The sequence below is a fragment of the Conger conger genome, chromosome 15 (genome assembly GCF_963514075.1).
Source record: "Conger conger chromosome 15, fConCon1.1, whole genome shotgun sequence".
NCBI lineage: Eukaryota > Metazoa > Chordata > Actinopteri > Anguilliformes > Congridae > Conger > Conger conger.
Window position 1 is genome coordinate 3786637 of NC_083774.1, and position 21390 is coordinate 3808026.

Sequence of the window (21390 nt, forward strand, 5' to 3'; positions counted from 1 at the left end):
CACTTCATCAATGGTGGTGACAGTTGCATTGTCACTCCCCGATTTTGCCCTCCCATTTGCCGTGCAGAGAGTGAGATGTACTGTGCGCTGGAGAACCAGATCCAAATGTATGTATGTTTTTAATCCTTTCATCCTTGTCCTCCTCGTGAGTCTGCTTTCCTCCATGGCACGCCTATGTCCCTGACTGCTTCGTTTTTTATTTTTCATTTCTCATCCTCAGCCTTCCTTAACTTTCGAACTCTGGACACATCATATTCGGCAGGTGCGTACGTCAAACTAACATTCAAACTTGGACAAAGCTCTTTTATGGCTTCTATTATAGTACGACTGTATCTGGCTAGAAATTAGTTAGGTATTATTGTATTACTTTTAAATAGAACTTGACAGGATTGATTATACCAACCCAAAACACACTGTGTCAATTGTATTGATATTTACAAGGCCTGATTGTTTAAGCTACATTGAGATGTCCTAAAATGTTCCACACAGAGTATCAGGCATGCTGTAGATTAATGAAAGCAGGACACTTCATTTTGTAAACTTGTATTATAATGGCCATGGCCCAATTTGCTGTTACAAAAAGAAACACAGAAACAAACATAACAAATCATTTGATGTTACGCTAAATTAAAAATCTTCAGAAAATAAATAATTGTATCAAGATTTTATGTTTCATTTGTAGAAACAGACATACATCTTTCTGAGTGGAGTAGTTTACATATGAAAAACTCAAAAAAGTTATAATTTCATACTTGTGGATACTAGTTTATACCGTCAGAATTCTCTGAACGTAATTTGTAAAATTTTCTGAAATGCCCTTCCACTTTTGGTATGTATGTTAGTGTTACATCAAAGTAAAAAAATGTGGATATTCATAATTTTATGAATCCCCATGAATGATTGCTGAACGAAACAGAATCAATCCATGAAACAAAAATAATTGGACACAAAGGCAGGCAGAAATCAGAAAGATTTCAAAAACCCTTTACACCTAAATCAAGTACTATGTTTCCGTAATGCTCACTTGTCATTCCCTTTGTGACATTAAAATAAGCAAATATACAGACACTTCCATAACCTCTGTAAAAACAAGTGGGAGAAGTATTCAGTGATTACAAGAGAAGGCTTGTTGAACTGGCTTCCAATTTATAGTTAGTACAAACCACATTTTGCACTTGTTGTCTATTTTCTTTAAGCACTGTCAGGTAAAATGGAATGAACAAATATTAAAATTGAAGAAAATATTAATACATATTTCATACTTTTTCACAATGGTTGTTCTTTTCGCCTCTAAGTCAGTAGCCCTCGTCTATGATCGAGAATTACTTTTATCAATCTGAATACAAAAAGTTAGATCCCATATACTCCAAAAGAACAACGTGGGCAGGCCACACAGAAAGCACTTTCTCTAACCCTTCTCAAGCTCTCTTAAATATTACTGTTGCTTAAGTACTGCTCACTTGTTCACTTACTTGACTGCATTCAGAACTCATGTTTCTTTCTGTGGTATTAGCCCAAACTTTAACCTTCTAGCCCTTATGGTCACCATTATGCTACAATGTAAACCCATTCAATCATTCTTACAAATGCACTGGTGACAGTGAACCCTAATAAATCCTTTTTTGCTCTTTATTTATTTATGGGGAGTGGGAGTTTTTAGGAGTTTTACTCATTCTTATTTCATTAATAAAAATCTGCCTCAATAAATGCTCATGTCTATCACCAGTCTGGCCTCAGGTTAGTACTGTCCTGCCCTGCCCCCACACCCCTCCTGTCCCTCTCTGTCCTACCTGTACAACTCCTCCATTTTGTTCTGGGTGTGAAATCCTTGCGTCTTACAAACCAAGACTGCCCACCACCTGAACGTTTACTGTCAAGTCGTAAAATTGTAAATCGCAAATTACAATATTACAAATTACAATATTACAACTTCCTCAACAACCATATCAATAACATAGACATAAAAAAGTCACAGCATTGCATGAGGCTGTCACAACAGATGTTGTCAGAAAATGAGCAGATTCTTGAGCCATCATGATGAAATTGCGAGTCGGAGGGTTGCCGGTTCAATTCCACCCTGGGTGTGTTGAAGTGTCCCTGAGCAAGACACCTAAACCACTAAATGCTCCTGATGAGCTGGTCGGTGCCTTGTATGGCAGCCAATCGCCATTTCTGTGTGAGTATGAGTGTGTGTATGAATGGGTGAATGAGAAGCATCAATCGCACAGCGCTTTGGATAAAGGGGCGCTATAAAAATTCCAACCATTACCATTTTACCATCCCCGTGGCCAAACAGTCTCATGCATGAACCAATCACTTCAACCGTCTTTCTTCATTCCGGACTGGACAAACAGGAGGTCAGGGCTCTCCTGAGTGGGATGGGAAGGCTTTGGAGTGGGAGGGGTGGGCACCGGTAGTCAGAGGGAGACGAAGGGGCAGACATTTTGCGTGGGGAGTTTTCCTTTAGCGCGGGTCGTACATGTCGGCGAGTTTCCGGAAGCGGGGACCCCAGTCGTTGAGATAGTCGTAGTCCTGATCCCCGTCCGAACTGCCCGACGCGATGGAGCTCAAGCTGCCGGCCAGGGAGCCGTCCCCCTCGTAGTCGTAGATGAGGGCCGTGTCATAGGGGGGCACGTTGGGGTCATTGTCTGCCGCATCCAGGCCCTGGAGGCAGAGAGCGAATAACGGGTTGTGTATCGGTATTTTTTTAGTTGGCTAGGTAAGCAGTGTTTTGATCGTTAACTTTGGTCGCTTTTGCTCTGTTTCTTTGTTTCTTGTTTAAAAAAAAAAAAAAAAAAAAAAAAATGGCCCTTGTCCTTATCTTTGTTGTACAGGTAGCAGTTGAAATTGTACTTCCCTCTAGGGTCTTTCAGCGAACTTATCCCTGGTTATGGGTATGCACTTTGTTGTACGTCGCTCTGGATAAGAGCGTCTGCCAAATGCCAATAATGTAATGTAATGGGTCCTCACTCAGGCACTCCAGCCAAAGCACTGCCTGTCCTGTCCTCTCTGTCTGTGGGCACGTCGTGACAGACTTCAGCCCATCCAGAGTCAAATGTGTGAGGGATGGGATATTTATATCGATTTGAAATTGCAGGTTCATTTGTATTTTGTTTTAAATGCAATGCTAAAAGTATTTGAACTAAAAATGTAAATCATTTAATAACAAATACTCATAGGGAAAATTTTGTAAATAGATATACATGTCAATGACATTTCACATACTTGTGGTAAAGATAGCTTCAAAACAAAACATATTTTCCATAGGTCCCTGAATGGGTGAGCAATACAAGCCTTATTCATTTTTAGAGAGTCTTTGAAATAATATGTTACAAGTTAAAGATGAATGCATTTCAAAATACGTGAAATCGAATTATACAGTATATCTGTAAAAAGTAGTTGAAAGTACTCTCCTATAAATCATTTTCAAGTGGATTACTGAAATGAAATATGCCGTAATTGTAAATGCATTCATAGTAGGCGTTGGAAAGTAGTTTCAACACGTTTCAGTTTGGCTCCGCTTTCAGGAGCAGCTCTTACATCGTTGATGAAGTCCTCAATGTCCGTGGGGTCCCCGGGGGCTTTTCGGGGATACGCAGGGGAGGGTAGATTGTGGGGGGCGTCTTTTCTGAGAGGCTGTTTCCCTCTCGGGAGGGTCACGTCTGGAGAGGGGACCACCTCATTCGGGTTCCTCAGCTGATCGATGTTGTACGCATTCTGAAAACAGTCCATTCTCACTGGTTACAAATCAGAAAATGTTGAACGTACATTTACGCAAATGTAGACTGTATCTGCATACATTGGCATAATATATGACATTAAACACCGTACCGATTATAGTTAACGCTGAAGCCATCAAAAATTCCACTGTGTCACACCTTCTGCTCATTGGCAGCACATTAACAGCAGTTACCAACATATAATGAGTGTTAAGTGTGATAAAGTGAGTGAGATGAGAGAGGGTAATTTCTAGGTGCTCAGACCTCGTCCTCCTCTCCGCCGCCCTGCTCGTCGTAGTTCAGAATGTTGTCACGAATATCATCATCTGACACCCCTCCTAAAAGCGCTCCTTTGTGCAGATGATGCCGCCTGCAGTTCCCCACTGCGACCACCAGGAGGAGCAGTACTGAGGAAAAGAGACGGAAAAGAGAATTCAGTCAGTCCTGGTAAATGCTACCACACGAGCGCTGTTGACTGAACAAGGAGAGAAAGTGTGGTGCAAAAGCACCATGAGTGTTTAGTTTATATGTCAATAAAATTAAGACAATATCAATCGTACATCTTAGCTTTAAATGTCAAGGATAGCATAATAAAGCTGTACTTATTTCCATTGTCGTCCTGGAAGTGAAACCGTGAGTATTGTGCAAATACATGTCATGCATATATATATATATATATATATATATATGCTATGCTATGCAATGCAATGTTACGCTATGGTATCTTATGCTACGGTAGGCTATGCTATGTTATGCTATGCTAGGCAATATTATGTTATGTTATGTTATGCTATGCAATGTTATATTATGTTATGCTATGCTATGTTATGTTATGTATAATATATGCATCTGAACATGCACAGGGACACACGCGCACACTTACAGAGCAGCAGGAGGACACTGCCGATGATGACCAGCAGGGCGGCGAAGCTCAGGCCCGCTCTAGTGGTGAGGAAGGCGGCCGCCATGGCCTCACACTCCCCGGCGCGGTCACAGTGGCACACCGTCACGTTCACCACGCTCACCGCCGACAGGGCCGGGCTGCCCGAGTCAGACACGGAGACCGGGAGGAAGTACAGACCTGAGACCAGGTCCGTCAGAGGCTGCAGGACTGCATGTGTCTCTGGAGGGAGAGAGAGAGAGGGAGGGAGGGGGAGGGAGGGGGAGAGAGAGAGGGAGAGGGAGGGAGAGGGAGAGAGGGAGGGAGGGGGAGAGGGAGAGAGAGGGAGGGGGAGAGAGAGGGGGAGGGAGGGAGAGGGAGAGGGAGGGAGAGGGAGAGAGAAAGCAGGGGAGAAAGAGAGAGAGAGAGGGAGAGGGCGGGAGAGAGAGAGGGTAAATGAGGGAGAGAGGGAGGGAGAGAGAGACACATGTTTTATCCATCACTGCGATGGTTGGAATTCTACTTTACCAAGTTGACACATTTCTACTGCACTTGCACTAGGATAGTCTTTGGCATGGACACCAATGACTCAAACATGATTGCTGCTATCGGTGTACAATTTCCTGCCATTTTACCACATATTTTTATTTGCTAAGTTAACTTTTACAGATAAACAATCATAATATCATTATTATTATTATTATTATTTTAGTTCGTACATTTAAGTAACATAATTGGTATGTGTACAGAGCCTGAAGAAAGAGTAAACAGAACACAAGCCAAGAAAACGGAGAAACGCAACAACAGATCTACCGCTCAAGGAAAAACATTCCAGAACTCCCGGTTAAAGTGACGAGAAATTCTCAGATCGATGAGTGAGAAAAACATCCAAGTTTTCACCAGCATTCACATTAAGCTCAGAAACCAAGAGGGACACATTTATCTCAGGAGACGCGATAAACGGTGACGACGTCGCGTCCAGACCGAGCGCGCGTGCCGCAGTAGAGTCTTTACCGTTGACCTGGACGACGGTCCAGTTGAGGGGCCCCTGGGGCTCGGACAGGAGCCGGAAGCCGAAGGGCTCAGCCTGGGGGGCCTGGTCCTGGTCTGTGGCCCCCAGCAGGAGGCCGGAGGGGGCCGCGTTTCGGCACACCGTGCCGCTCGGGGGGAGGAGCTGCGGGGCGAAGTCATTGGTCTCCTGCAGCCTCAGCTCCACGTTGGCCGTGGTGGAGATCCCGCCCAGGTCTGGGGGGAACGCACCAATCGGAATGTCACTTCCTGGTTTTCGTTTCAGACAGATAGCCCTGGGGCACCATGAAGATGACTCATGTATGTCAACAACAACGACTCAATAAAAGCCTCTCATCTCAATCCCAGCCATTTTGTGGAAAAAAAACCCCCAACATAAAACACAAGAGCGTATGCAAAAAAAAAACACCCTCTCAAAAAAGGCTTTGCTAAAACATTGAGAGGTGTGCTGATCAGTCTCCAAACATTTATTAAATCTGAATTAAATTAAATATTACTTTCTTATTGTCCGATGTTCATACTCAACCATGATGGGACTTACTGGAGCACTTTTTGTCACCATACATGAATTCATATTTAAACCTGGTCCTGTTGTTCTTTTCCTAAAATAATGAATAAGATAATCCCCAAACATGGAAGCAAGGAAGGCACAATGAACCATAATGAGAGAAGAAGCTTCATCCCTCACCGGTGTCTGTAACTTTGATCACAGCGTAGTAAACGTTGTTCTTAACGTGGGGTGACCGCAGGTTGAACGCCTTTTGGGTTCTGATTTCTCCAGTTTCAGGGTCTATGGAGAGCCACTCCTCTGGGTCCTCTTGGACTTCATATCTGATTAGGAGGCAATACGGTATTTTTGAGACATTTTTGAGTGTTCGCATACTACAAGAGTAAACTCAAACTTCGAACTGAATTTAAAAGAAAAGGCTCATGTAGCACTTTTTTTTATATGGAACAGTTTATTTTATAATAATGTGTAGCAGACAGACACATTTCAACCCTTTCTGTTTAAAGATTATTCTTTAAACTAAGATATTAACAGTGCTTTGTGTTACATCACATTTACAAAACTAACAAGAATAACAAGATATAGATTTTCATTTTATTTAATTTGCAGTGAAATATGAGAATTGAACAGAAAGTATATTCCAGTCAATGAAGTTCTGGTCAATAGTAGCTTTCCCCGAGCATCATTGAGAGTCAGGGACAGGTGTACCTTAGTTTTGCGTTGTCAGGGTCGAAGGCAATGTCTTGGGCCAGTGTGGTTCCCGGATCAGCTGACTCCAGGGCCTCCAACCTGATTGGGTCTTTTCTGAAGCGCGGGGCCTCGTTCTCATTGGTGACTACGACGGTCACCGTGGCGCTGCTGGGTGGGTCCTGGGGTGCCTTGGAGCTGAGCGGAGCCTCGTTCTCCACGGCCAGGATGAGCTGGTGCTCCTTCAGAGACTCATAGTCCAGAGGCTGAACAGGAGCAAACAGACCATCTGAGACCCATTGTCTACATCACGGATCATTATATTTGCCCGTCCACTCTAAATCCGGCCCTGGTTTTTAGTTTCTCCTGGGTAATTAACTGAGTAATTAGTGCTACTGTTTCGCCAGTCTGTCTTCACATCTGAATCCCAGGTAAAAGGAGGGTGGATTTGATGATCCCTGGTTAACCAGCAGTAATATAAAACCTATTGTCATTTCACAAATGGTTAAGGCAAGGTTACAGTGTAGGCAATGACAAGCAAAAGCAAACAACTATCCGTTTGTGTTACAACTATTTTTTAATCTCTGTCCCTGCCTGTCTGTTTCTATCAGTCTCAGAATAGTTATTTTGTCACATTCTGGTGGCATAGATTCATATAAGTTTTAACTATATGTTTTAAGATGACCATCCATGCTCCATACTCCATTACTAAATGTACATCATGTAAAGGGCAGCCAGGTCCATCATCTACCAGTAGATGGTGCTGTGGTCTCACTGCATACACAGGTCAGTTTTAGGTCAGATAGAAGTGTTGTTAAAATGTTACTTTTTAAATGTTAATATTTCAAACAAAACAGAAACATTTTTTGTCAAGGGAAGCCTGGTTTCTCCTCGACAATGACATAGGTCTCACCTTCACCACAGACACGATGCCCTCGTTGGTAGAAGGGTCCGTCCGGACAGCGAAGTGCCCGTTTGGGTCCCCTCCGGTGATCGTAAACTTGCTTCTCCAGTTCTCTGTGTTGGCCTCGTCTTTGTCCGTGGAACTAACTCGGCCAATCTCCTCCTTAATTTTGTTCTCCACAGCTAACATTGTGTACTGCAGTCACAGATTAAAAAAGTTATTACAGGTTAATAAAAGCTGCAAAACAGATTTATGAAGATACAAAGGAAATGGCACATCGAAATGAATAAATTTTGTCCAACTTGGTCTGAGTACACGCCATGACTGTAATTTACACAATCCAGGTTAATTCAGTCAGAGTCTATACCAGTGGTCTCCAACCCTGGTCCTGGAGAGCTACAGGGTCTGCTGGTCTTTGTGTTTACTCTGCACTTAACTGTAATCAACTGCTCTAATTGATTAATTAACTCACCTCGCCTGGTTACCTGGGTCCCAACGGGGTGCTGATTTTAAGGTGAAAACAAAAACCAGCAGACCCAGTAGCTCTCCAGGACCAGGGTTGGAGACCCCTGGTCTATACGTTATAAGATGTTCATCAAACTTTCGAAATTAGTTAATGTGATATTTGCATTTTTTGAAGTTAAAAATGAATTATTCAAATTATTCAATTCCTTGTCATTTCAAATACGAGGCGTCAGAAAATGTGTGATGTGGCATGAGGTGGAGTAAAAGGTTAAAGGTTAAAGGTTAAAGGTCACGGGACATACCTGGTCAGAGGAGAACTGGGGGGCGTTGTTATTGATGTCCGAGACGTGAATGACAGCGGAAGACACATCTGACAGTCCCTCCCCTGACATGTCGGCCACCTGCAGGGTCAGTCTGAAGGCCTTCACCACCTGCAGAGAGCACAGGGAGGATCCCACTCAGACAGGCAGGAAGGCCACATGAAAACACCGGCACAATATCCCAGGACAATGATGCATACTGGCTCTGAACCGACCTGCACAAAACACAAACTGAACTAGTATCCAACATTCAGTACACTGAAAGAAAGAAAAGTCTTAACTCAAGTGTTTTAGTCGTATAATGATGAGATCTTTTTGGTTCTCCCAAGTAGAAAAAAAAGTTTTTTTAATTTGCTTGTTCGCTTGACAAGTGAAATTTTCTTACCCAATTTGAAAGTCTAGAATTGAGTCGATCCAGGTTTTTGACAATATTTTTGTTTTATTTAACAAAAAAGGTAATAGGGAGAGGAATTTTCGGTATGAATATGAGACTGAAATGCCAGCTGTGATTGATGTATTTCTGGATTCCGCAGCGTAACAGGGATGAGAATTTCAGTGTAAATATAAGACTAAAATGCTTGCTGAGATTGGCTCATTACTGGTGTTTGCAGTGTAATAAGGATAAGAATTTCGGTATAAGCATAAGACTTGCTGTGATCGAAGCGTTTGTGGTTTCCGCAGCGTAAGGCCGTGACCGGGACAGTGATCGGGACAGTGATCGGGACAGTGACCGGGACAGTGACCGGGACAGTGACCGGGACAGTGACCGGGAGAGTGACCGGGACAGTGACCGGGAGAGTGACCGGGACAGTGACCGGCCGGCTGCAGAGACGCGCGGCTCCACGCACCTCTCGATCCAGGCCCACGTCGCGCGTGTAGATCATGCCCGTGGCGTTGTTGATGCCGAACATGGTCTTGTTGACGCGGAGCGGCGGGACGCTCTCCTGGCGCAGGATGGAGTAGCTCAGCGCCGCGTTCTCCGTGGCGGGGTCGTCCGCGTCCGTCGCCAACACTTTAGTGACAGCGGTGCCTGCGCGGAGCCAATCAGGGAGCAGATCAGCGAGGAGAACCAATCAGGGGGGAGATCAGGGAGGAGAACCAATCAGGGAGGAAAACCACTCAGGGGGGAGATCAGGGAGGAGGACCAATCAGGGGGAGATCAGGGAGGAGAACCAATCAGGGAGGAGAACCACTCAGGGGGGAGATCAGGGAGGAGGACCAATTAGGGGGAGATCAGGGAGGAGAACCAATCAGGGGAGATCAGGGAGGAGAACCAATCAGGGGGGAGATCAGGGAGGAGAACCAATCAGGGAGCAGATCAGGGAGGAGAACCAATCAGGGAGCAGATCAGGAAGGAGAACCAATCAGGGAGGAGATCATAAAGGGGAGGCCTCTGTGACCTCACACAGACCTCAAATACATCATTGTTTAGGATTCAAGTACTTTTCTCTGCTTTACTGAGCTTTATCTGGTATAATGGACGCCTATGAAATACTACTGAAAAAGTGCAAACCCCTCCTTCTGGTCCTCTTGGTAGGCAAGATAAACTGAGCACAGTCCAAAACAATCCAAAACAATTAAGCATTTGACCCAGGTCTAAGCTGAAGATAAGTCCTGCGAATCTTGGTTAGAGAATCACATTGAGCTATCATTTCTTTGGACAGCAGGTCAATACACACAAGAAACGTAAGAGATAAGACCACTGTACAACAGTGGCAGTAACCAACATAGCAGTTATATTACCAATTGTATAGCAATATATCATAACAAAAAGCCTTATTTCATGAATAAATCAATTTCGATAAATTGGTTACCCATATACTACGAGACGACCTAGTTCCAGACTCCAGACTTGGGAGACTGGCAGACCTACCAGGTATAGAGAATTCTGGGACATATCCGACAAACTTCTCCTGGGTGAATTCTGGCCTGTTGTCGTTCTGGTCCAGCACCACGATCTCGATGGTGGATGGGCTCTCCAGTCTCTGTCCACTGGGCGACAGGGCGAAGGCTTTGAGCTGAGGAACACGGGCAGGGACACTCAGTGCTTCAGTTACAACGAGGAAAAACACTGACACACATGCTCTCAGAATTTCACAGAATTTCAGTTTCACTGTGTCATTTTTCAATAACCCTGTCCCTTTACATTATGGTGTCAAAGTATCTGAGTACTATGGTTAACCATAAACCAGTGGTTCCCAACCCTGGTCCTGTGGGTGGAACGAAAGTGGTTAGGAACCACAGCCGTAAACAGTACGTACTGCTCCAAAGTATATGATATCTAGAAGCATCATGCTTCAAAAATCTGTTTTTTCCTAAGGGTTACTCTACTTTAATTATGCCCTCTGTTGGAAATAGTCCAATGGTAGATGCCAGTAACTTTATGATTTTTGGCAGGGGGTTAATGGAATGGTCATTGCCCACAGGATAGGACAGTTACAGGCTGTTCAGAGGATCTGAGCCCTGGGTCCTGAGTGTGCTGGTTTTCATTCCAGCCATGATTATGATTTTCCAAAGCATATTCAGCTGTTAATTTTTTTAATTAGACACTTCATTCCTAGTGAGGGATGACTTATTCTCTTAACACCACATTATGTCAGGAACGGAAATTCGTGTTAGACAGAATGAACGGTCCACATTTACTCCCAGACTTTTAATCAGATCACTTCTGAGACAATTAATGCTTTCATTCTCCTTAATGTGCTGTGGCAAATGAGCTAACATCCTGAAGTGATTAAGTGACAGCCTGAAATCAGCAGCCCTAAATGCTGAAAGTAGGGGACTCTGGGAAATTAAACCATTTGCGGAGTTCAAAGACAAAGCAAATTGCAACGAGCCCAACCTGCATTATGGAGAAATGCGTTCAAGCACTAACATACGGAAGAACTTGAAGACTTGTTTTAATGGATACACCCATTCCACCGGAATGAACACTCGCATACCAACACGAGGGGCAGTGCCAGGGTTGGCAGCCCCAGCTCGACTGCACTCCACATTGGGGTTACCTTGAAACTGCTGTGTTTCTCTCTGTCTAAGGGCTTCTTGCACTTGATCCATCCCGTGTGGTCCTCAATTTCAAAGAAGTCTTTTGGCTCCTGGTCCACCCCTGGTCCCTCCAGCTTGTAGATAACCTCACTGGTGAACACCTTGTCCGATTTAATCTGGGAGAGGGACAGGGGGCGTGGTCAGGAAGTGCGGAGGATATCACAGAGACGTGCAGGTTCCCTCACAGGCTACAGGTGCCGTACCTGGACCAGGTATTCAGGGACGTGCTTGCTGTTTTCGGAGACTCTGATTGGTGGAATGATCCAGTCTCGTTTGACTCTGCTGAGGCCCGAGGACGCCCTGGCCCCGGTTCCCCGTCGCCATGGATACAAAACAGTTGGGTTTGAATCCTGCCGCCTCATCTTGGTGGCACAGCTGACCTGAAATATATCACACAATACCAATAACTTTTAAACACAATCCAAAGCAGTTTTGTGGGTCACAAAAAATATAATAATACCTCAAATTACCTTTGAGTTTAGTATATTATATACAGTCCCTTACCATACTATAATAAAACCACATATTACTATTTAGTCTAATTCATCCATATGTCGATACATTCACAGCAAACACCAGTGACTGATCACACAGACACACTGACACACACAATTATCCTTTTCAAAGAAATATCATGAGCCGTCACTGGATAACCAAGCAACAATCAGAAGAGTGTTATCTTGTGCCGTACTGATCTTTCTTGTTTCTGTGGAACATTCCATACCTGGGGCCAGTCTAACACTCTTACTCTACAGCTTCACTGAGGTGGACTGAGGTGGTCTCATATACAGCACTGTAACTTACTGTAATAATCAGGAACTGCACTCATAACCTCATACAGCACCCAAGGTTCCCAGTTCCCAGTCAGAGCAGTTCCCTGTTCAGTACTGAACCAGAATTGCATCAGTAAATGCCCAGCTGTCTAAGCTGATTGTGTGTAAATGGACTTAAGTTTGGATGAGAGCTTCTTCTAAACGGCTGAAATTGAACACATCTTTGATCTCATCAGGCCACATTCACACAGGGTCCTCCCTCCCGCGCGTTACGCGCTCGTACAGTCTCGCGTTCTCCCGTTCGCTCCTCGTAAAACCTTCAAAAAGAACGGAATCGCGTCCGTCGCTAATTTTAGCGGCGTCTTTTCCGCGGCGGCCCGGGCGCAGCTGGCACTCCTGCGGAATGGCGACCTCTGACCCCGTCCCTAATGGGGAATCCGCGGGCCGGCGTGGGGCGACGGGGGGCAGAGGGATCAGGGTTCGGGTTTCACACCCAGACCCGACGGTGCCCCCCCCCCCCCCCCGCTCCCTGAGCAGCTGTCGGGACGAGGGAACGGCCCCCGGAGTTTCCCCCCTCGGGCTCCGGGCTCTCAGATCCCGGCTCCCCGCTAACAGCACCTCCTTTACGTGCCGCTGGGTGCCTGACCCCCCAACACCGGCGGGAGGGGCTTTCTCAGAATATCCGCTTTCAAGTGCAAGACGGCACACTACATACCCCAGCATCATGCACAAGACGGCACACTACACACCCAAGCACAACAACAGTCACGCACACGCCCCGAACAACCGCTCAGCAAATTCCTCCTGCTTCTGGAGGCAAACCCCCTCCCAGGCGCAATGCAGGGTTAAGGGCCGTGCTCAAGGGCCCAAAGGCTGTGCGGATCTTATTGTGGCTACACCGGGGATTAAGCCACCAACCTTGTGGGTCCCATTCATGTACCTTAACCACTATGCTACAGACTGCCATCATTAATTAATGCTAATTATTCATTCAAAATTATTTTTATTATCTAGGCATTTTCAAGACAAGACTTGCTAGATGGCGTCGAGCTTTAAGGTCAACTAAGCAGTCTGTGCCCTTTAGTGAGAGGAAAAGCCTGAACGGCCTGTCTGTCATTGTTATGTGACGTTAAATTAACACATTATTTTAATCCAGACGCAAGCGACAGCGTAGCCCCGGGGAAACATAGCGAACAGCTTGGAATATTTGCGAGAATTAAACATATTTAGACGATTTCACGGGGCGCTGCTGTGGACCGCGCCGTGCCCCTGCCGAGCTGGCGAGGAATTCCAGGGATGAGGGGCATGTGCAGCTGTGCTGGAGGACTAATCTTAGCCCCCCACAGCCCTGAGTCCATCCCTCTGTTCCCGGACCCTCCCGGGGCGTTTACACTGACGGGAAAGACGGCTGTTCCCCTTTCTATAGGAGCCGCTGAAAAACACATTATGGGCAGCCCGCAGCCATGGCTGGGGACCCGCAAGGTTGGTGGTTCTAATCCCGGTGTAGCCACGATAAGATCCGCACAGCCGTTGGGCCCTTGAGCGAGGCCCTTAACCCCGCATTGCTCCAGGGGGGGGTTGTCTCCCGCTAAGTCGAATCAACTGTAAGTCGCATTGGATAAAAGCGTCAGCTAAATAGCTGTAATGTAATGCACTGCATTTATATCACACTGCCGACCTGATTCACAGACACAGTCCAAGCCCTAAGTCCTAGGCTTTATTTTCTAAATTCGATTTTGAATGGAGATTCTTCATAGACAAATCGATTTAATCCACGACTAAAATTAATCTGGGTCTGTGAAACTGGCCCTGCCATTTCAAGAAAAAAACATCCAACAAAACATTTAAATACTTTCTTGCCTACAGTAAATAAAACAATTAATAGAACTAATCAGTATTGGAAAAAAAAGTATTTGTAGGCCTCAGGATTGTGGGTGGCACACATCCCAAGTCTTAATGTCTTTAAGAGTCGGAGCGGGAGACCACCCTTGCGAGGTGTCACCTTATCAATTAGCGTGTGCGCGCGAGGGCCTCGCTAACGAGCTGGGTGACAGGTGATACAGCGCTCTACACGTCCTCTGACCGTTTACCTGGGACTTCTCCCAGATATCCCTACCACCACACCAACGGGCTCTGTACTGGGAACATCTCAGACCATCACGGTCTTGGGGGGGGGGGGCTTTCCTAACTGTGATTCACTGTAACTGCCAGGCAGAATGGCCCAAATATTGTGTTTGAAACAAATTCACACTCTGAAGTAATGCAGTGAAAGGTCTACCATCTTTCCCCATTTCACATCCAACTAAATGAGTAACGGACAATAAACTCCACACACCTTTTGGTGCGGAGATGACAGGCTGTTAGATCTAGGGTTTTTGCATTGGGCCTCAGAATAGAAGTGGCACTCTGACAAAATGGCTGACACATTCCAAAGGGCGCTGATGGGAAATGAAGTTCAGCTCCGCGTTGGCTCGAGGCAGAGGCGCACACTCGATAGTTTTATTGGGAAGGGGTGAGTGTTTACAGCTGGAGGTGATAACACGAAGTAGTGCTCTCTGGCCAAGTACTGCGGCTGGGATCTTGCTTACAGACATTGGCAGGGGTTGGGAAATGTCGTCATGGTCCCCAGCGCCCTTTCTGTGCCAACCCTGAGTAAGACCTGTGCCCTGGCCAAGGTCGACCCCGTCTATTCATTTATGTGTCCTGCGAATGAGACCCCGCGGCCAAACCAAGCAGAGTGTGTCAGTCTGTACAGAGAGCAGAGTGTGTCAGTCTGTACAGAGAGCAGAGTGTGTCAGTCTGTGCCAGTCTGTGCAGAGTGTGTCAGTCCGTGCAGAGAGCAGAGTGTGTCGTTCTGTAGAGAGCACTACCGGTCCACTTTTGAGGTGGGGACTCTCCAATGTCACTACGTGCCCTATAAAACAATTTAACTCATTATGGTAGAATTCCCTTAATAATTAATGTTAATGAATACTACCAAGCCACAGCAAGATTTAGAAAATGTGTAAAGTCAGCATTAGGCTCTATGTGACCACGAAGACAGACAATTGCGTTGATTTGAGGCTAATTACACTGATGGTGAATGTTATGTGGCACAATAACCATAATTAATTGCACATATAACATGTAGAATGTGCAGCAGCTTTCCGAGATGCGGAAATGACAGAAAAGGGCATTCAGGGAAAATGATTCAAATCAGTCCCGAACAGAGGGGTAGTGGTACATCCCATAGTGAAATGGCGTGCATCTCCATGGTTACAGGAGGCACAAAGAAGGCAGGACTGAATGCCCAATCCTGCCAGTCTCCCGACAGAGGAGGTGGGGGGGTGGGGGGGGGGGGGGATTGGCGGTTGGGAGGTCGGCAGGTGTCACTGTTCTCATGGTCAGTCGCCGCCTAGTTGCGATGAGGTCACCATCTCTCAGCCTAGGCTCATAGGGCCGTGCTCTCCATTTTGAGAGAGAGCAGATGTCCCCTTTATTACAGCCGTCTTAATGGAGAGATGAAATCCCCGCCTCTACCAAATTCACGTTGGAGAGAAAAACGCAGCTGGTCCGTTTAGTGTGGAATTTGATATTTAAAAAAAAGAAAGAAAAAAAAAGAAAGAAAAACTCCATTACCCACAATTCTGCCTCTGTGTCAGCGTATGCCACATGGCATACAAATCCAAGATTGTAGGTTTGATTCCCAGGTGAGGCATTACCCTCGCACCCTTCAACATTTAGCTGTACAAATGGATTGCATTTACAAATTATGCATCCAGCTGGAAAAAAAACAAAGCAGCTTTGAAACAGCTGAAACACAATGTGTCATTTTCTTTTTTCTGGTTGACCCGTTACACCAGCTCTACTACTCAACAAGGTTCGCCCGGCTCAAGCTATGTCTTGAAACCAGCTGGTAGCTGGTATTTCAAAGCTGGTCAGAGCTGTATTTTACACCAGGGTAAGTTGTGTAAGTGGATCTGGATAAGAGCATCTGCTAAAAGCCAATAAAGCGAATGTAAAATGCATTTAGCCGCCTCCGACAATTACCATTCTACCAGGCGCTGTCATTGAAAGCCACGGCGGTTGTCGTGTGTTTTTGTTCACTCAGCCGCGGAGAAGCACCGCTGTTTCGCCGGATTTCCACGGTAATCATTGCGTGTTGTAAGACAGAGTGCCCGTCGCCTGTATGACACACAAACACGGCAGCTGCAACATTTAAACGCTTCATTTTCATTTGTCAACTGAAAAGATTTTGTTTCAACTGACGTGCATATCAATTCTGAGATGAAATAGGGCAAATTAAACGGTGGAATTTAAAGACTGTAGGATAGAATACTGCAAATGTGTTATATTTGTTATATTTTGGTTAAATTTGTTTGTTGGCTATATATGTATATTTTTTTGTAGAATTCTGATCAACGTCAGCTTCACAAGACTGACAAATTAAACAACACCAGATAAAGAAACAGCATGGGCAAAACAATATCTGGCTACTTCACTGACGTTTGTTGATGTGTGGGGACATTTGTAATCACAGACTGTTTTAGGCCCACCCACCACAAATTCTGAGGTCAAAGGTCAAACCTAACAAACCAACCATGGCCACCCATGTTCAAACACAATGTAACTTTTCCATTTATCCCTCATTAAGCTCAGGTCACACATCACACACCGGGGCGACATGGCTCAGGCAGTAAGAGCAGTCGTCTGGCAGTCGGAGGGTTGCCGGTTCGATCCCCCGCCTGGGCTGTGTCGAAGTGTTCCTGAGCAAGACACCTAACCCCCAAATGCTCCTGACGAGCTGGTCGGCACCCTGCATGGCAGCCAATCGCCGTCGGTGTGTGTATGAATGGATGAATGAGAAGCATCAATTGTACAGCGCTTTGGATAAAGGCGCAATATTAATGCCAACCATTTACCATTTACATCACATTGTCTAGAAACGGCCTCACGTTACTCTGCTAGCTAACTAGGGAGTCTTGGGAATCAGAGTGTGTGTGTGTGTGTGTGTGAGAATGCTTCTCCAAACCGTGCTGTGTGACTGGGGTATGAGGGACGCCCTCCAATAGGACTACTAAAATCTTGTAGTAAAACTTCACAATTGGACAAATTACTGGCTGGTTCCTATCAAAACACCAGTAATGTCTCTCTGAATGGTGTTTGTGTGTTATTCTGGGTGGGGGTTTGTCCATGTATCATAACATTACATTACATTAATGGCATTTTGGTAGACGCTCTTATCCAGAGCGACGTACAGTTGATTTTATACTAGGCAGGAGACAATCCTTTGATCTTATGACCTTGCGGGACCCAGCCATGTACCTTAACCACCATGATACAGGCTGCCCTATGTCTCAGATAAACACCCATGTTCCTCATAAGCTCCTCACCCTCTAGTTCTGTCCAGAATGTGATCTCATATCTTTTGACATTGTGTGTCGTTTACCACTCTGCCTGGGACAGTGGATCAGCAGGAAATGTCTTACAGAAAGCAGCTGCTTCTTGTGACAGTAGTACAGTAGCTAATGTTTTTTTTTCCCACACGCTAGCCACAGAGCCTGATTGTCTGTAAAACCTGACTCTCAAAGCAATTGGTGACAAATCTCCAGTCGACTGTAAGTTGATTCACAGATCATAAGCGCCCGCGCGTATGACCAATCATAGCACCTGACCTGCATGCATCATCGGGGTTAAAGTGTCTGCACATCCTCGCTTTTGATGGCTATAGTGCCTTCATGATTGTAAAAGCTACATTGGGGCTAAAAACTCATGTTTGAACATTCTTCTGGTACTTATGATACAATACCTTTTTTCCCCAGTGTTGTCATAAAGGTTCATTCTGTTTATTATTATTATTATTATTTAGATCCTTTTCTAGTCTCTTTTTTAATTTACTGTATTTACATTTGTGGTATAAATATTAGACTACTTATTATTTATATGTATATATATATATATGCTGTCACTGACATAGTTTTTGTATGAAACATGGCATATCCTCATCAAACAAATATTATTAATGAAAGTCTGAATGGAAATGATGTCATTTGGTCCAAGTTTATGCATTCCTTTGCATCTATTTCTATAAATCTGAAAATGAATGCTGATTTTTTCTGTGGGAAATTAAAATCCTGGCAGGCTGATTACACTAGTAAACAAATGAGCCGACTCTTGGGGCGATTTCTCTAAGCGACGCAGATTAAGTTTCTTCCTGGCCTGAACTGAGTTTTGTCCGGAGAATCTCCGTTCAGAATGGAGTTTAGTTTCGGCCCAGCGTCGGCGGAACCCGCCCTGAGCGTTTTAACGCAACACAAGTTTGCTCTCGCTGACCCGGCTGATCGCAGCCGGAGAAATAAATATCCATAAATCAGAGAGTGTCCATCTGGTGTGAGCGGTTGTTTCCACCGGGGGATTGTGTAGCCCTGAGTCAACAGCAAGTGTGCGGGGCAGGGATTTACCCCCGATTACACGGTCTGGGAACGGCCGCCTCCGCGCGCCTCGGCGTGGATTAGGCAACGGGACAAACGGCTGACGAGCCCCGTCCGGGAACAGCTGTCCGCGATCATCGCTCGCTATCGAAAGGGCCCGCGTCGGAAACGAGCGCTCGAGAGCGCCGAACGCGCGATTCCGGCCTTTTTCCACGGCCCCGGGGTCCTCCCGGGCCCTGTTGTTGTGAAATCCCAGCGCCGCTCGTGCGTTTGGACAGCCTCAGAAGGGAAGCCTCAGGCACTTTAACTCGGAACGCAAAAAACTTTCACAGGAAAACTTTCCTCTACATCCGCTGCTATAATCCTCAAGTGCAGCAAAAGTCTCTTTTCGTGACTATTTTAATGATGGACAAACATACGTTGCCTATGTTATACACTCAGTGAGCACGATACTAGGTATTTATTAGACTTATTGGTCTTCTGCTGCTGTAGCCTATCCACTCAGAGTTTTGACATGTTGTGTGTTCAGAGACGCTCGTCTGCATACCACTGTTGTAATTACATTACATTAAAGGCATTTAGCAGACGCTGTTATCCAGAGTGACATGCAGTTTATCAGACTAAGCAGGAGACAATCCTCCCCTGGAGCAATGTAGGGTTCCAACCTTACGGGTCCCAGTCATGTACCTTAACCACTACGCTACAGGCCGCCCTGTATGGTTGTGTGGTTATTTACGTCACTGTCATCTTCCTGTCAGCTTTGACTAGTCTGGCCCTTCTCCTCTGACGTCTCTCATTAACAAAACATTTCTGCCCGCAGAACAGCTGCTCACTGGATGTTTTTTTTGTTTTACACACCATTCTCTTCAAACTCGAGAGAACGTTGTGCTGTCGGCACCAACAATCATTCCACGTTCAAAGTCACTTAGATCACATGTCTTTCTCACGCCGACACGATTGGCTGACTCAATATTCTAATTCACACGCTGATGCGAAGATCGACCTCACGAAGTGCGCACTGCGTGCGTGTGAACTGCCTGATAGCTGCGCCCCCGTGGGCGGATCGATGCAGATGAACAGACAAATGCCAAAGCTCTCCAGTTTCAGTGAGGATCTCCAGAGCGAGTCATCATTACCTGCTTATAGGCGCACCCTGCGGAATGCGCAGGGCCCAGAAGAGCTCCAGGTTATTTACGTCCAGCGCATGCCATCCCATACGCCTCAATATAATCCCTCTGCTCATTTATGCCACACGGTTTAGGTTAAGGTGTGAATGATTACACTTCCCTGTCGCTGTTAATGCTCGTTAATGACCGTTCTATTTAAACGCCTCATGAATTTCGGCTTCATCGGAGAGGCGGGGAGGTCTTCCGACGGGGCGGGATCACTGACATTCCTGCACCGTGCACTGCTCAGATCAGAACTTAAATTAAACGTTAATATGCTCCACAGACGTACACAGCGCCTTCCGTCAGCGGTTTGTTGATGTCTCAGGATCGCACGCTTTTCAACGGCTGCGTGTTCAATCTTAGGCCACCTCGACGGCAGAACCCGAAGGCCACATCTTTCACTATAAGCTCTGCCTTCGATTACTGCAGTAAACACTGAGAGTAATTGATTGGATTTGCAATTACGATGGTTAGATTTCTGTTTGTATAATTAACATTTATGTTAAGTGCAATAATGTGGCTGTTGAAGGCTGTGTCAATTGTTAAACGCTTTAGACAAATTATAAAACATTAGACAACATTTATCCAAACCATATGCAGACTTTCTTTAAAAAAAGATGATTAAATCACTACTGGTGATCAGTAGTGAGCTTGATGAGATGGGCTATTGCGAAGAACGCATCGATACACAATAAAGTGTGTGTGTGTGTGTGTGTGTGTGCTTGCGTGCGTATGCATGTTTGTGTGTCTTAGCCAGCCACTGAAGTCAAAACTTATTGGAATTGCATTATGCTCTGCTGCTTTGTGACAGTGTACGATAAAAGAAACAGATTTTAAGGAACTGCTTGTAGGAGTGGACCGACCTTAAAGCCTCCCATAGAGATGGGAAACTGCATGACCACACATTTAGATTAGATAGCTTATATTTAACTTTCTTCCAAAGTTAAAATGTAAAATTTAAAAAAAAAAACTTTAAAAAAGAATAGACAATTTGTGTGGGCTGTAGCACTCCAGGACCAGACTGAACTGCCCAACAGAAGAAGAGTGAATAATCTGGAGTGAATATGGAGTTTAAAAGTGCTTACCTGAGAAACCAGGGCCAGCATCACACACAGCCTCGCCTGAAAGCCGACGGCCATCTTCATCTTCCTCTTCCCACACTCTCTATCCCTCTCAAAACTTCCTGGCAGGACCGAACCGGTGACTGTAGCGGGAGACCTTCCTCAGGGGCGCGTGGTGTTCCTGGCAGGACGGGGAGCAGAGCCGAATGTCTCAGAGCACACCCCTGTCTCTCCCCAGGATGGGCTGGGAGTGCGTGAGTGACAGCACATGTGCACTGGAGGAACATGGGAGGGCTGAAACCTAAGACCTGAACACACACACTCACTCACACACTCACACACTCACCCACACACACACTCACCCACACACACACACACACACACACACACACACACACACACTCACTCACTCACTCACAC

The 21390-nt window shown here is 45.6% G+C and overlaps 1 protein-coding gene across 1 annotated transcript; it reads right to left on the reverse strand.

The window, feature by feature from the left end:
- Positions 1-541: 541 nt before the first annotated feature.
- Positions 542-21158, reverse strand: LOC133111787 (cadherin-15-like). The gene is made up of 14 exons (XM_061222372.1): positions 20995-21158; positions 11761-11937; positions 11518-11673; positions 10386-10530; positions 9361-9542; positions 8495-8623; positions 7737-7922; positions 6845-7089; positions 6317-6459; positions 5614-5844; positions 4603-4842; positions 3984-4126; positions 3541-3717; positions 542-2664 (listed from the first exon to the last, which is right to left on the reverse strand). The coding sequence occupies exons 1-14, from the start codon at positions 21052-21054 to the stop codon at positions 2464-2466; spliced, it is 2415 nt and encodes an 804-aa protein (XP_061078356.1). The 5' UTR covers positions 21055-21158; the 3' UTR covers positions 542-2463.
- Between the last annotated feature and the right edge of the window lie 232 nt (positions 21159-21390).

Excerpts from the sequence above, each read along its gene's own strand:
- LOC133111787 (XM_061222372.1), bottom strand. The coding sequence starts at position 21,054 with ATGAAGATGGCCGTCGGCTTTCAGGCGAGGCTGTGTGTGATGCTGGCC. Across the intron at positions 11,674-11,760 it reads TCCCTGAATACCTGGTCCAG|ATTAAATCGGACAAGGTGTT; the intron begins GTACGGCACCTG and ends TCCCTCTCCCAG. Across the intron at positions 9,543-10,385 it reads CCCAGAATTCTCTATACCTG|GCACCGCTGTCACTAAAGTG; the intron begins GTAGGTCTGCCA and ends GGCTCCGCGCAG.